The sequence below is a fragment of the Pogona vitticeps genome, chromosome 2, assembly GCF_051106095.1.
Source record: "Pogona vitticeps strain Pit_001003342236 chromosome 2, PviZW2.1, whole genome shotgun sequence".
NCBI classification, from domain to species: Eukaryota; Metazoa; Chordata; class Lepidosauria; order Squamata; family Agamidae; genus Pogona; species Pogona vitticeps.
This window is the reverse complement of record NC_135784.1, coordinates 136,648,986-136,666,425: the sequence shown is the minus strand read 5'-3', so window position 1 is coordinate 136,666,425 and position 17,440 is coordinate 136,648,986. Positions and strand designations below refer to the sequence as shown.

Genomic DNA, 17,440 nt, shown 5'->3' with positions numbered 1-17,440 from the left:
TCAACAAGATCTGATCTCCTTGTTTAGTAGAAACTGCCAGAATTCAGGGTTTACTTATTTTGATTCTGCTAGGCATTTAAGTGTACTTGACTGGAACTGTTTCTCCTGTGTTCAGCACCTAGTTTTTCACATTCTTGACAACTAACAGTCCAAGATAGAGGGATAACAGAGTTTTATAAATACATTTTCAATTTACATTTTAATAGTGCTGTGCAGAAAATTTCTTCCATGATAATTTTGACGATTCTCATTCCAGAGCACAGGTTGCTGTCCTCTGAAGATGCCGGCCACAAAGACTGGCGAAACGTCAGGAAGAACAACCTTCAGAACACGGCCAAAGAGCCCGAAAAACCCAGAACAACCATTAGATTCTCATTCAATTTGATTTTTTTAAAAAAGTCTATAGAATTTCAGAAAAGAATTTCAAAAAAGAATTTCAGAGGAAAAAACACTGTAGGTAAATTCTCGTGGATGAGATTCAGGATTTTTGTCCTTGCCTTCTGAGGTAGATGAGTAATGTGTGTGTGTGTGTGTGTTGTCTTTTAGTATGCAATTGATTCAGTGGCAGCCTGTAGCATCCCTAGATTCCTGAATTTCCCAGGAGAAAAAGTCACAAGATAACTCTTCCCACAACACTTTTTCAGATTAGGAAGTGTGAGCAGCCAAGAAAGCTGCAGAGTGACAAAGAGACATTTAATGGAAAGAAAAAGTAAAAACAAACACAATATTTTGGGCTGTAGTCATTGCAAAATACAACCAAATATATATGCATAAAGAGCCCTGAGAATACAGCATTACAATGGAAGCTTCTTTCACAGGACAATAAAACTTTGGGAACTTAAGAGAACAAATGATTGCACAGTACTAGCTTCATATTTTTCTGCAACCTGACGTAACGCTGCCGTCGCTTATGCCTGTTGCAGGGTCTGCGGTATTAGAGGCTCTGCAGGCAGGCAGGACTTACAATTACTTCTCAGAAATATAACATTTGGGAACCGAGGAAACATGCTGGTTTCTGAAGAATGACAGGTGCTGAACCAAAATTTGTCAAAAGGCATTTTTTAAAAAATAATAAAAATAATCATGTGCTATCAAGTCAATGTTGACTTATGGTGCCCATTTTTCTGACCCTTCTTTTACAGTTTTCCAGGTAGAGAACACATGGAAGTGGTTTATCGTTCCCTTCTTCTGGGGACATCCTAGGACTGTGCAGCTTGCCCGCAAGGCCATACAGACTGGCTCTGCTCCCAGGAGGCACCACGGGGAATCGAACTCCCAACCTCTGGGAAATATTAATTTCAAGATTTTTTCCCTTTAACACCGCCTCCCTCGGTTAAACAGAAGACAATTTTTGCAGAATGGATTCCAAAATGTCTGCACCATTTTTTGTGCCCCCGCCATCACCACAATAACCTGCAATGAGCACGGGAGGAAGGAATTCCAGAAAGAGCAAAATAGTGACCAGGCAGTCCACATGGCTCTTGCTGTCGCCATTGACCATGGCAATGCCAAAACCAAAACCCGGTTGGGGGGAGGGGGAGAATTTCTGGGAGGGACCCCAGCTCTGAGAAAACGTTGGGGAATTTCTTCTTTCCCTTGAGAAATTCAGTGAAATTGTCCTCTCAGTTTCTCTTTCCACAAATACAATGAAAAACTGATACAGTCACTTGTATACAAATGTAGTGTACTTTAAAATATCTGGCCATCTGCAGCATAGCAGAAAACTGAAAGACTCTATGCTACAGCATCTTGGCTAATGGCTCCATCACCATTATCCCCTTTTGACAAAAGTGAGACTGGGGGAAGGCACTTAAAAAAAATATCCTGAAGCAGAAATCCATTCTTTTCCTTTTCCACCTCACTTTGCAATTGTGTGTGATTTCCGCCCCCTACAGATTTTCGTCTAATAGTATACATTCTGTACATTTTTAAACAACCAGAGAACTAGACCATACTATTCAGAAAAGTGCAACAACTGAAGGATAATTATGTTCTGATCCGTGTATTAGTTTGAGAAATGCAAATTATGTTCGTTCATGCTAAAATACAAACCAAACTCACTGCTCTTCCATCCTTAAGCAGGAGATGGACTCAATTCACAATGCTTTTAATCTCATTTTGATATGGGTCTTGGTCCTAATAAATATTATTTGTGTACATCCATGTACAGGCATGTTAAGTTCTCATAAAAGTATGCTATATTCCAATTACATTCACTGGTTTTACTTTGAAACTACATTGAGCATTAATTATCTCACCCACCTGCAAAAGACTTACAGTATTTCTTAGAGACAACAAGCAACGAGAACAGATTTTAGAAGCAGACAAAAGTTTAGCAAATGAAACATAACACTCACGTTGACATTATTTAGAATGTTAAATTTCCTTGAATTCTCACATTTCAGTTTGCTTCAATACTTGTAAGAATTACAAATATTAACTAATAAACCATTCATGAGTATTTTTTTTGTTTTTATCATTTTGAAATATTGGTATATGTTATTTATTTTTTATTTATTTATTTATTCAATTTATATCACACCCATCTAGACCATTGGCCTACTCTGGGCGGCATTACAAAATTTAAAAAACAATAGCACCAATAAACATGCAAGAATCCATAATGTAAAAATGTAAATATTAAGATACAGCAGGAGGGAAAGCCTGCTTAAACAGCTATGTCTTAAGTTTACTTCTAAACTTACGTTTCATATGCTAAACTTTGGTCTGCTTCTGAAATCTGTTTTTGTTGCTGGTAGTATCTAAGAAATAAGGTTCAAGTCTTTTGCAGGTGGGTGAGATAATTAATACTCAATGTAGTTTCAAAGTAAAAGCAGTGAATGTAATTGTTGGCCTACACCTTCCATCAGTCTTTGTCATCACAGCCTCTGGAGGGAGATCTTGGGAATGGCAGGTTTCCTATCCAGGAATAATGAAGAGATATAAAGACATAGGGTACTAGGAAGAAATGGAGGATGCCATGGATTATATTTTGGCTACCATCCTACAGTCACAGAGACCATATGATGGTATAGATCTCCCTATTTGCTCGAAGAGGTCCACTCCACCTTTCTGCATGTAGATACAGAAACCTCTGCCGTTCTCACTGCTCTTCCCTTTAAAATGCCCATGGTAAAAAGGAGCATTTCAAAGACATGCCACTGGAAAGACATGTCGAGGCTTTGAGCTCCTCCCCCAGCCCTCCTGCAACACCCACACACATACAAGAGTGGACAAGAGAATGTGCCAGCCCTGGAACTGGCAAACTAGATTTCCCTCCAGCTCTGCTCAGCTCTACTTTGTTCCACCATACATATACCCTGAACACACAATTTCATCTGATCAAGGAAGCTAAGGAGGGTCTCCCCGTTAGGCTAGGACAGTAGCCTGCCCGAAACCTTAAAGTCCAGCTGCCGGTCACAACTGACATTTCTAGGTCAGGTGGACCAAGGGCTTGACTCTGGACAAGATAGTTTCATGTGTTCCACCTTAAATCACAAGACCAACAGGGCAACACAAGAGGTGGCAGTTCTTTTACCATGGATTCTCCCCTTTCCTTTCCTGTTTCGGGTATCTCACCCAAAGAGGTCTATGAAGTAACATTGACCAAGAAAATACATCAATTCATAAGTCCTAGAAACTGGAGGGGGGAAACATGGGAGCAAAGGAAAGTAGCCAGTAATGGGATATTTCTTGGTGGACTACCAATGAACACGTCCTACACCCCAGAATACAATGGGCACAACACTTGCAAGGGTGATCATGATTTCTGTGTTAAAGTCTGCTAAACCTGCCCTTCCACCATCTCTGTCACTTTCTTGTTCATTCTGTCCCCCACATCTGATACCAAGGCCTCCACCACAAAGATGTGGATCTTCAGATTACTCCATCAGTCTCCATCTAATTTGCTTTTGTAAGCTTTCTATTCATGAAGCCCTTTTGATGACTGTGGAACCATCCACCAAAATCACAACCCTAGATGTACATAACCCCTGCTGAAGCTGCTGCTCAGTTACTGAGTGTTACACTCCAGAAGTGTTCATTAAAACCTGGAAATTAAAAGTGTTTCACTCAGTTAGCTTTTTTGGGCTTTTAAGCTTTTCCACCCCTCTGGGTCACAAACCTTGCGCCTTTCACTGCTTACCCTTTTGTATTTCTCAACTTGCACTTAAAAGTAATGTATTCCAGGTCTCCAAACCCAGAGCGCAAATTAAGCACATTCATTTGGTTTTCTACCAAAACATTTCCATGTTGGTTGTACTTATGTAGTAACCTCTGCTTTGAGAGAGCTAGTATAGGGTACCGTAATAAAGTAGCATGTTGGACCTGAAACAAGGAGATGCAAATTCACATTTTGGCTTAGTCACAAATCTTACTTGGTGCTTTTGTGCCAGTTAAGTATCTCTCAGCCAAACCGATGTTACAAGGTGGTTTTCAAGATAAAATGGCCAGATGGGAACCATCTAAAGCAGGCATATACACTGACAATGCACATAAAGAAAGAAATAATGACATTTTGCCATGTACAGGGATTCTATGTGATAATCTTATGAGATTGCCACTGTTTGGGTAGAGGGGAGAGCTGCCATTATGTTTTAATGTTTTTTGCAAAATGCTTCTACTGATGTTTTTACAAAACGTGTGTTCTGATTTTTATAACTGAAAAAGCCACCACTACAAATTAATGATAATGCTGCAGGAATCTTCCATGAGTAACGTACTACCACCTGATTTTTAAGGAAAAAAAATAATGAAGAAAGTGAAGACAAATTTTAGAAATAAGGGATAATGTATAAGGCAAGGTGATTTCCTTCAGAGATACAGGTTAAATACCTTGTTCTAACTGGAAAATATCCTAGATTAACTTCCCTTGCTATATTTGATTTCTCATAGATAGATAGATAGATAGATAGATAGATAGATAGATAGATAGATAGATAGATAGATAGATAGATAGATAGATAGATAGACAGACAGACAGACAGACAGACAGACAGATAGATGAGTGCCAGTCCAACATAAAACCTACCATTTCTTCTGAGAACAAATCTTTATAAACTTTAATTATCACTTGTTATTGTTTTGGTTTTTTTTGTTTTGTTTTGTTTCATAGCAAAATGTTTCATAGCAAAACATTACAGTTTCCACATCCCTGAGTCAGAATAGGCACTGACCACGCTGGCCACGTTACTGTGAGTTGTAGTCCAAAAAATTAACTTTGCCAGTCTCCACTTCCAACTAAGTATGTCCTTCTCCTATGCCCAAGAGATGCAAGATCCATTTAAGAGCCTTACAATGAGCAAATATACGTAGAATTAGTTCTCTGAAAAGGGCATTATAAGTTCTATATCACTGTCTAGAAACCTCTTTGCAGAATGTTGTGATGCATAGCAACCATAAACTCAAAATGTTTTGAACTGTTCTTACTACTATTACTATTACTACTACCTATGATGATGATGATGATGATGATTTTATACATCACTAGGAGAAAATGCAGAGCAAAAGAAATTAGGCCCATGTAAAGATGATGCTCTAAAATTTTGGAAAGAAATGTGGGAAAGCCCAACCAGACATAACAAAAATGCCTTATCAAATACAGTAAAGACATTTGTAAAGAAACTCAAGGAAAACAAATGGATGATATTGTAATAACAACTGAAATGATTAAAAGGCAAGTAAAGGCTGTGAAAAATTGGTGTGTACCTAGTCCAAATGCGCTACATGGATTTTGGTTAAAGCATCTATCAAGTCTCCATCAATGTATAGAAGTGCAATTTAATCACTTACTTCAAAATTCTACAACGAAGACTGGATGACAACAAGCTGCACATTTTTTATAATAAAAGATCATCAAAAGGGCAATGAACCCAGTAATTATTGACCAATTACATGCCTTCCAACAATGTTCAAGCTCCTCACAGGAGTTTTTGCAAGATCAATATATAATTACTTAACTGAAAACTCCCTATATTCAACTGAACTGAAAGGGAACTTTAAAAAGTCAAGAGGCATGAAAGATCAGTGGCTTATTGATAAAATGATACTGAAGAATGCAAAAAGATGAAAAATCTTAACATGGCCTAGATAGACTATAAAAAGGCATTGGACTCATTGCCACACTGCTGGATTAACACCTGCCTAAAAATTTTGGGATTAGTAAAAACTTTCAGAAACTCCTCAAGAAAAACCAATGGGAAAATGTCTTACTAGCCCATTTTGAAAAAACTGGGGACATTAGCTTCAAAAGAGAAGTATTTCTGGGGGATTCTTTGTCACCACTACTCTCACTAATCCCCATGTCAATAATTTTAAATAAAAGTGGATTAGGCTACCATATTTCACAACAAGCAGGAAAAATCAATCATCTGTTATACATGGATGTCCTGAAACTATATGCAAAAAGTTCCATGGAGATAGAATCACTGCTAAATACAGTGTATATGTTTAGTGAAGATATCCAAATGAAATTTGGAATTGACAAATGTGTAGCTCTATCTATACACCGTGGCAAGATCAAAAAACTAGATGGAATAAAGTTTAAAAATTGCAATATTATAAAATCACTATCAAGTGATGAAAATTATAAATACTTGGGAATTCTAGAAGCAGATAACATTGTGCACACAGAAGTTAAAGAACTGACAGATAGGGAAGATATCAAAAGAATGTGGAAAATCTTAAAATCAAATTTGAATGTGGGAAATACAATCAAAGACATAAACACATGGGCAGTTCCAGTAATTAGATACCCAGTTGGAATAATAGATTGGACTCAAAACAAATTAGAAGAATTGGATCGAGAAACATGGAAACTAATGAACATGCATCACACGCTACATCCAAAAAGTGATGTGGACAGATTATATTTATCATGAAAAATAAAGGCCGTGGATTACTGCAAATACAACAGTTAGCAGAGGAGGAAAAAAGAAGTCTAAATGATTATATCAGTACAGTGGACCCTTGACTTACAGACGGCTTGACTTACAGACTTTTTGAGTTACAGACTTCTCTGGCCGCAAAATTTAGGTTTGACTTGCAGACTGAGATTTGACTTACAGACCAGAAAAAAACCAAAATGGAACAAAAACGGCCTGTTACGGGATTAATCGGTTTTCAATGCACTGTAGGTCAATGGAGACTTGATTTACAGACTTTTTGACTTGAGAACCGCCTTCCAATACGGATTAAGTTCTCAAGTCAAGCCCCCACTGTACAAGAAGAAAAATATTACTTAAAGGAGTGAAAATGGAGAACATTTTGAAAACAACAGAAACAAAGCTGCAATATAAGAAAAAAACAATTTGAAAGGAAATTAAACAACTGGAAAAATAAACTACTACATGGACAACACCTGAGAAATATTGATGGAAAGCATGATCATCATTCAACATGGGCATGGCTTAAACTGGGGGTCCTTAAGAAAGAAACCGAAGACTTGATCTGTGCTGCACCAGGACAAGCATTCCAAACCAACGTGAGGAAAGCTAAGATCCAAGGAATTAGTGCTAACAGCAAATGTCAGCTCTGCCAAGAAAAAGATGAAACTGTGTCCCACCTCATCAATGAATGTCCAAAGATTGCACAGATTATGAAGTTAGACATGATAGAGTGACAAAGTTAATGCACTGGTCATTATGCAAAAAAAAAAATCCTTGCCAATTTCCAAAAACCCGTGGCAACATCAGGTAGAGAAGGTGTCAGAAAATGAGGAAGTCAGGATCTTGTGGGATTTCTGGATCCAAAAGGATAGACACCTTGAACATAACACACCAGACATAGTAGTCATAGAACGATAAAGTGTCCGGATCACTGACATTGCAATTCCAGGGAATGCCAGAGTTGAAAAAAAGAACTGGAAAAACAAACAAAGTACCTGGCAATCAAAACATCTCGCCTCTGGAAGAAACATACTTCAGTGGTCCCTGTAGTCACTGGGACTTTATCAAGAAATAAATATCAAGAAATTTCACACAGTACTATAAGCAGTTGCAGATCTCAGAAATCACAGCATCAGAGCTACAAAAAAGGCATTATTAGGAACAGCATATGTACTTCCCTCATATTCAACAGATACTTAAGTTTTTGGTTAAAACTTGTATCTGTAATATAATACCAGTCAATGTTTTTATAATGTTGACTGTGCCTGGTGTTTCTGAATAATAATAATAATAATAATAATAATAATAATAATAATAATAATAATAATAATAATAATAATAATAATAATAATAATAATAATAATAATAATAATAATAATAATAATAATAATAATTTATACTTCATAATATACACTGCATCTTTTGTCTCACATCTAAAGGCTACTGGCTTTCTTTTAAATTAAAGTTTGGAATTGAAGATAGCTCATAGTCTAAATGAGCATTGGGTGGCACCCCTAAAAGCCAGGTAAAACCCAGGTAGCCCAATAATACAGTAACTCTGCTGGTTTGCCTGTGACCACTTTTCACCACTGCAATAAGCAGGATTAACAGGAAAAGGGAGAACAGACAGATTGAGGATCTGGTAAAGTTGGAAAGGCTGAACTCAGAAGCAGGAAGGCATCCAGCTGATAGGCTGAGCAAGATAATTGGATTATCAACCCTCTTGACTTTGTGATTTTTGCTGAGGCCTTTCTGCAGCTCTGCACATGACAGAAAAAACAAACATTTTGCACAATTATTCTGTGCAAACCCAGAGACGGGAAAATACTTTTTTTTTTAAATTACAACTCTAAGAATATTTCAGCCAGCATCACCCGTGGCATGGCCACTATCTGCTTAAGTCTGATGTAAAAAATGACTACATGATATTGTATCATTGTATGCTTAGAACAACAATGTGCTGCTCCTCAGCAGCTGTGGCTCTCCACAGGCTGTGCCTTTGCAGTGAACACGGGACGGAACAGACACACATGTAGCTGGTTCACACAATACAAAACGATTGCCAAAACGAATGTTCAGAATTGAACATATTTGGGGTGGAAGGAAAAGGCCCAAATACCACTCCAAATCACACCTTTTTAAAGCTGTTCACCTTTGCTGCCTCTTTTGTGAGATAGTTCGGTGTTTTTCTTCTTCATTAGCATTTCTTTTTTCACACAATACAATCCAAACCTAACAGGAAACATAGGGTCTATCCAATTTGGCTAAAGAGTTGATGCCATTAAGGGCAAATGACACCCTCGCCTCGCTCTCACTTTGTGTGGAAGACATCAGAAGGAGCACACCCCTGTTGTCAAGGCAACCTGTAGTACCTCTCACCACCATGAGAAGAATCAGACCACCTACCAACTCTTTCACAGCGACAACTGTGAAGGAGCTCCAGTGACATTCTTCCAAGACTTCAAAAAGCAGCTGTCATTGTTGTTCAACTGAGATAGCCAGCTGTTGAAACAGATACAATAACATCTCCTTCCCCAACACTGGGGGAACACCGGCATTTTTTTCTGCACTTTTTCTTAACATTCCATAAGGACAAATGGGGTGGGGTTGGGGGGCTGCTGTAGACAACCAGGCAGGTTCACAGGAAACCACTCCGCATCTAGCCCTAAACTACAGAATGGCCAGTGTACATTTGCTAGTTGTTCAGACTCATCTCTTGATTCTTCTTTTCCTCCTTTCTTTTTCATTTCTTCTACTGCTAACTAACATTTAGAGTTTAAATCTAACCCCCTCAGAACCCCCAGCCTGTTCATGTTTCTCTGCTGAGCACCACGAACTCTGAGAGTGACCCACAGAACAATCTGTAAAGCCTGTCCAGGATGAAGGCCAACACTCTCCATCCCAAAATGGGGCATGCTCCCCTTAGGGGCTCAAATGCAGCTCCTTTGACCCTCCAACATCCTAAATTTTTCAAAAAAAAAAAAAGTTCACTTGTGCCCTTTGGGGAGGGGAGAATTTTGCCCTGTTTTAGGCCTCCTTGGCACTTGGAGACAACCACACCTCTTTAAAAAAAAAACTAGAAGGTGCATGTAATGTGGTTAAAAACAAAATCCCAGACAATATTTTGGGGAGAGGGGCACAAGAGTCAGTGTGGCTGTGCAAGGTAAGGTCCAGGACCTCTGGAAGCTTCATATCCTGGATCTCGCAAAAAGGTGTCACAATCTGCCCTCCCACTTCTTCCTATGCAGATTATTATTCTGAAGCTATGACTCCATTAATATTTCCTTCTCCAATATCCCTGCCACTCCATATAATATTATTATGCAGATAAATGAAATCTAATGAATTCTAGATGGTGAAGAGTCAGGTGTGTAGAAATCTGTACCTCACATTCTAATTGTAAAAACAGCCCACCCAAGGCAAAAAAACAACAACAAACCAACGTGCTTTTTTTTTAACAAAGGACAGCGGTAAGTCACACACTCCTTTCTGAAACACAGAACAACTGCAAACTCAGTGCTGACCTGTAGAAAGTGTTGTTTGTGGGTCCACTGGAAGGATTCTTATTGTTGCAATCTCTGCCCACCATAGGGAGGTAGCCGTGGGTACTGTAATAGCTCTCCGCTCCAAGGGCGATGATAGCAACGCCATCACGGACCTTTTGCCTCAGGGTCATTTTCCAGCTCTCGGTGACTACACTGATGAGGCCAATAGGGAAGGAGTTGGGGGGGACCTCCATATTCCCCACGGCCAGACTAGGTACAATCCAGATGTAACCAGGTCCAATCAAACCAGCCTGCTCTGCCATTTGGAAGAGATATTCAGCCTCCTCTTGCGAGCAGTACACAATCATCACCTGAGCATCTAACTGACGCAGCAATCTTTGGATTCTGGAGTTGCTCTCATCCTGGGTCATCTCAAAGGTCAAGACATCCTGGATCTCCCAGCCAAAATAACTGGCATCTGTGAAGGATCGGATCACATCCAGGAAGACATTGTACCCTGGATATAGGCTGGTGATAACTGCAAAAGAGCTCCAGTCATACTCTTCCAAGACTTTGAAGATCACCTGTATTTGCTGTTCAATTGAGACACCCAGCTGAAGAAAGGCAGAGCCAGGCTCCTAGAAAAGTGGGAGAGAATGAATTAGTGACTGCTTATGCATGAATAGTGTTGTTGTTGTTGTTCAAGTGAATTGTCTACAGCAGGGGTGTCAAATACAAGGCCCGCGGGCCAAATGCGGCCCGCCGGACCTCGTCTGATGGCCCGCGGAGCCGCCGCCAGCCTTCCAGCCTCCCCCTTTTTTTCCAATGAATTTACTCCGTGCCTACGCGGAGTACAGTGGTGCCCCGCACAGCGAGGTTAATCCGTTCCAGATTAACCTTCGCTGTGGGAAACATCGCACTACGGAACACAAAAAGGCACTGGAATGCATTAAACAGCATTTAATGCATTCCAATGCCATAGAATACTCACCGTTGTGCGATGTTTCCCAGGGGCCGGCAGCCATTTTCGCGCCCTCCCCTCGCACAACGAGGGCGCCAAAATGGCTGCCATCAGCTGTCCAGCGGGTCCAAAATGGCCGCCGGAACAGCCGAAAGGGGCCGGGGCGCAGCGTTTTCGCGCGCTCCCCTTGCTTACCAAGGGCGCGAAAACGCTGTGCCCCGGCTTCTTTCGGCTGTTCCAGCAGCCATTTTGAAGCCGCGGAACAGCTGATTGTCGGGTCACAAAGTGAAGGTTGGTAAGACCTACAGATATAACCGGCCCTTTGATGGGGACCAAACTGCTGATGCGGCCCCCGATGAATTTGAGTTTGACACCCCTGGTCTACAGCAGTGGTGTCGAACTGTGGCCCTCCAGATGTTCTTGGACTTCAACTCCCAGAAGCCTTCACCACCACCTCTGCTGGCCAGGATTTCTGGGAGTTGAAGGCCAAGAACATCTGGAGGGCCATAGTTCGACACCACTGGTCTACAGCTTTTCTCTTTGGACTACATAGTTACACAACTTTGGTTTTCATGCCCCTGTAAGAAAACAACTTAAAGACACTTTCCTGCTGCAGTTCAGGGGAGTGCTCCCTAGCGACTCAGGACCTGAGGCAAGTTTCTTTGTTTGCCTTTTCACCTATGCTGGCCCACCTGCTTGTCTTTGAAGACTTTCTCCATTTATAGTTACTGTTCCTTTTCTTTCCGAGCCTTTTACACTAAGCTTTGCTCCACGCAGTTACCTCTGCATGTTGCGTGCACACAGATGCATGATTACATACAAAGTAAATACTGGGTTCAAGTGCTCAATTACCCACCACAGAATGTTTGAAACATTCCATATTTCAAAGCACCGAGGACCACAAAAGAAACATGAACTCTCAAGTCTTCTTTTGACCACTGCTGTTTTTCCAAGTACAATATTTTATATAGAAAAAAAAATCTCATAATAGAACAGTTTTCCTAGCCAAGATGACCAGGGAATTCATTCTTATTCTCAGCATATTATTCCAGTTATTAAATTCTACAGGCTTGAAACACAAATGAAAATATCTACTCAGAGAATTTACTTTGCTGTGTTCTCTGTTTCTACGTCTGCACCACTCCAATATCCATTTCATCTCTTCATTTTCCAGTCGGCTATTGAACAAGTCTTAATCATTCTTCACAAACCTTCTAATCATTTAGAAAATACAGTTAGTTTTGTTTGTCTTGTTATGGGGGGGAGGGAACTTATATAGAAGTTAAACAAGATTTTTTTCAAAGCACATATTTGCAATTTGTTAATAAATTTCTGAGAGATGTACAGCCATCCCAGATCACAATAAACCTCTGATGATCAAGATTCAGTGGAGAATAAATTTTATGGCAGAGGTGAATGGAGATCTAGCTTGGAATTTTAAATGGTGGCAGAAGACATAAGATTGTCATGTGAAAGAGCTGGGCATTCCTTCAGTAGAAGAAGAAGAATGGAGTGGGAAAGAGGATATGCGACTCCAGAGCAACTGCAGCAGCAAAGATTGTATGTAAATAAATAAAACAGATTGCTGTAATCAAACCTGAATCAGCCAAGATGTTGATTTACCTTGAAAAATAAGCAAATAAATGAAACCACTAATTTGAACTATTTAGGAAAAGCAGTAGCTCAGAAACATGGAAAAGTCTGACCAAGGGGCTGAGCAACTCCTTTATGAGGGAAGGCAAAAACATATGGGGATTTTTAACATGGGGGGGGGCAGTGGAGAAGCCCAACAGGCTACCTAACAGGGATATATTATACATGATACTAATGCATTGTTACTAGCCAGGCAAGGTAAGGTCTCCTCCTTCCACAAAAGAAGGAAGTAAATAATGTGTCTTATATTTTTATTCATTTTTATCTATCTATCTATCTATCTATCTATCTATCTATCTATCTATCTATCTATCTATCTATCTATCTATCTATCTATCTATCTATCTATCTATCTATCTATTTATTTATTTATTTAACTTCTATTCCGCCCATCTGGCTGCCAGGCCACTTTGGGAAGTTTACATATCAAGCATGGACAATTCAAAACAATAAACATATTATTTATATAATCAAAATAAAGACAAGCAACCAACATATTATTTCAATAATAACTGAAATAAAATAAAAGCAGGGCAGCAGGACTAATAATGTAAATGTTAAAACCAATCGTATTAAGGTGTCGTGAGGTTATATTTAAACCTTCTCATGAGAATCAGAACTAAACCAGCTAGTTATGTGCGCTAATCCCATTAGTGAAATGTTATTGACATGAACCAAACCAAACTGAAAAGAATTTCATTTGCAACTGAACTGGGCTGAGAACATCTCCATGCTTAATGAACTGCAGAAAATATGGTCTTAATTTTGATTTAGAGAAACAAGATGGCTTCAAACTGAGGTTTATGGAGCTGTCACAGTTCAATAAATGATATTTAAGACCAACCGTCTGAGGTTAAAGATTTAATGCTAAACTAATGGTAAGTCAAAAACAGGAATGAAAGGTTCTAATTTCCTGCTGTAAGACTGTGCCAGAGGAGAAGAAATGAAGGGAAGCGCCCATGGCTGAGACCCATTTACTCAACACTGCACCACAAATACAAGAGCAAGGAACAGTCTCACTAACAGCTACAGTGAAAGTGGCCTTTTTCAAAGCAACACCCAATTCTTCCCAGAGGTTCTTTAATAAAGCTCATGAATCTTGAGTTGGGCATGTACATCAAACTTTGGTGCACATGTCTCACTGCTGTTGTTATGACATTTTCTACCCTCTCCAGGTAGAAATCGCCTTTTGTGCTCTAATGTAATCATAATTTAATATGTTCCAACCGTATGTTAAAATATAAAAATAAACCTATATTTCCACTAAAATACTTGAACTGAAAATAATTCTCCTTTCAAAAAAAGCAAAATTTCAAGTGTGGATCAGATTCACTTGCTCAGAAATACAAAATATAGTGTGTTCTGTGCTGTCAAGTCTGAACTGTCTTAGAGTGACCCTAAGAGAGCTTTCAAGGCATGCGAAATATTTAAGGAGTGGTTTTATCAGTTCTACCCCTTCAATGAGTTCCCATGGCTGAGCTGGGATTCGAACCCTGTTCTCCAGAGTCCTAGTCCATCACTCTACATCGCACTGGGCATTATCTGAGCAATGCTTTAAATGAGAACTGCATCAGTAATTGTTTGGGGGAACAGGAGACCCATTGACTAAGAGGAAAACAGTGACTGCGAAATTTTGGACACCTGTTCTCATAGCTTGATTATGCTAGGGTGTCATTTTGAATCAAGTGTTCCCTTAAAAAAAAAAAAAAAGGCTTGAGAGCATCTCTTTGCATTGAGCGGAAGAGTTTCTCGTTGTCTCCTTGAAAGAGAGAATAAAAGATACTCAGAAAGGTTTCCCCTCTGTATAATCCAAGCTGCATTTGTGACCTGCTGCTGACGCACATCGTTGGGTGGATTGGGAGGGTGAGGGGAAGTGGGAGGGAACACAGGATAGTCACTCCTGCTTGTTTCTGAAAGGAACGATCAAAGTGAACCTCTGCAGCTGCCCTGTTTCTTCCATTGAAACGTTATAGGTCAAACATACTGGACAGGGCAAAAGGCTGTAGTAGCTCTCCGTTCTCTCAGGCCCAGCTTGAGAGGTTTTGCTTCTCCTCCCCTTTATTTCTAACACATCCTGGCTCATGCCCGCATTCACCTTTCTCTTATGAACATGAGGTTCAGAGGAGGAGTTGGGCAAAGGGTGACGCTGAAGCTATGGATACCTCTTGGGGGACTTTGCTACAGATTGGCAAAGATGTCTGGCTCCTAAATGCAATGACTAAACATCTTTGTATTTTTCTCTCAGGGATGGCTGACTGATTGAATAAAGGAAAAGCAAGAATGCTCCTTTTTAAAAAAAAAAAAAAATCAGTAGACTGAAAACTTATTTCTAGTAAAGAACATTCCCAAGTTATGCATGTACTCAGAGGTGCTCTACACCCTTTTAATGAATGTCTGTTCCACTGAGCTGTTGTAGCTGGTCAGCTTCAGAGATACCATTTTTGTAGTGTTTCTTTTTAAAAAAATTCTACAAGCCTGATACCTGCCTATCTTGCTTAAAGCCCAATGTGGATTACCTGTGGAAAACACAAGGAAAGAAAGCCTACATTCATTTATGTATGTATGTATGTATGTATGTATGTATGTATGTATGTATGTATGTATGTATGTATGTATGTATGTATGTATGTATGTATGTATGTATGTATGTATGTATGTATACATTCATTCATTCATTCATTCATTCATTCATTCATTCATTCATTCATTCATTCATTCATTCATTCATTCATTCACATGAATTCAAGTCACTAACGTGCTCTTAAAGCATATTCAATTCTTCAAAAAGCCTCTGGTTTATGAATGCAAGATGCTGTCCTTCTGAACCTATGATTTAAAAAAACCCCAGAAAACAGCCCAATATAGTGCCACAATATTCTGCCCATTTCCAGCAGGAAAAAAGATGCAAAGCTTTACATAGCAAAGAGTAACCTGAACATTGACAACAGCAATGGCAGTCGTCAAGATGGTCTACAGGATACCCTCTTGTGCTAACTGCCATTCATAAAGTGATACCATGCAAGGGAAAATCTCAGAAGTGGACTCCTTTTTTGATAAGTTAAAACCACTTCTAACCCAAACACAAAGAAATTGTCAGGGCTGTTTTTCAACAAGTTTGTCCCCTTTTCTTTTTATGTGATGTGTTTAAAATCTGTCAGAGCTCAAGGTCACTTGGTTCAGCACAGGAGTAACCCAGTGTTGCTTTTTAAAAAAAATCACAACTCAAAAACCCTTTGCCCAAATGCTCCCAATTGTGACACAGAGCAAGAGCAGACTTTATATCTGTGAAGATTCTCAGTCATCCAGGTGAGGTTATCTGTAAGCTGAGTCATACCAACTGGACTCATTTCTTGTTAGGTTGAAACATTTCACTACTTATCCAAATAGCTTCTTCAGACTGAGGAGAGTTGGTAGGAGATCCCTGATATATCTTCCAGGTTGGTTTCACTTTGCCCTGGTCTGAATAGACTCAATAGATGGATAAGGGACTGGGAGTGAGTGAAAAGCCCACTTCTGCAGTCCTTCTCCACAAATTTTGGTGCTGATCTGAGGTCCACTTTCATAGTTATACTTTTTTTGTTTGAGGCATCCCTGTTTTTTGATTTGGCTTACAGAATGCAGAATCCTTCTGTGATCTCAATATATTGGTGCCCTCTTGGGCACCTATAATGAGCTGATGTTGAATAAGTGGAGTACACTACTCTGTCTCCCATCCCAACCCCCACTGCCATAGCTTTCAACATGCAAAAGCAAGAGTGTGAAGAGCAGGAGGCTTCTTCCCAAACTGTTCCAAAATTCTGCCCGATTGGCAGTCACCGTATTCAATGGATATAGCTATTTCCAGCATTGAGCGTTCCATAGTGTACCTAAGCGCTGTAAGGTTTCAAAGCAAAGAAGCCTATTGGAAGGCAAAAAGGAGGTAGCAACCTAAGTTCAGCACCAACATAACTTTACACACAGGGATTCAAATTTCCAAGAGTTAAAATTCAAAGCTGTGTGCTCGGATACCATTAGGTTCTGTTTCTCCAACTTTGATTTTTTTTTTAAATAAAATTTTAAAAACTTAATTTCTTTTCACTCAGAATATGAACAAATTTAATAATTTGTTCAAAACAAGCTGAAATGAAATTCTTGCTGCCCATCCCAACTTTAAGCTAAGGGTGTTTTGTAGAAGGTTTCCTAAGGATACCTAGCACCATGGAGAGCATTACCCATGTGCTTATTCTTCTCCCACCCTGGCCCCAGCAGTAGCATCCTACTATTGGAGGTAGCAGGCACATTTCTTTTCATGGGCCTGACTTGTTTCTGTATAATATGGGAAACAAATGGACAAATGACAAGATTACATGGAACAAATTGGGTCAACCTTATCCTGCTATAACTTACCAGCCTGCAGTCAGCAGCTCCATCCCCCCCCCCACACTCTTGACTCACCTCTGGTACAGCAAGGAAGAAAA

At 39.6% G+C, this 17,440-nt stretch overlaps 1 protein-coding gene across 2 annotated transcripts in view; it reads right to left on the bottom strand.

Moving 5' to 3' along the window:
* Window positions 1–17,440, bottom strand: part of GRIN2C (glutamate ionotropic receptor NMDA type subunit 2C) — a 104,950-nt gene that overhangs the window by 42,270 nt on the left and 45,240 nt on the right. For both annotated transcript variants that reach the window (XM_072990578.2, XM_072990579.2), the window contains one exon: window positions 10,409–11,007. In XM_072990578.2, coding sequence (XP_072846679.2) covers window positions 10,409–11,007 — 599 coding nt within the window. The remainder of the gene's footprint in view (window positions 1–10,408; window positions 11,008–17,440) is intronic.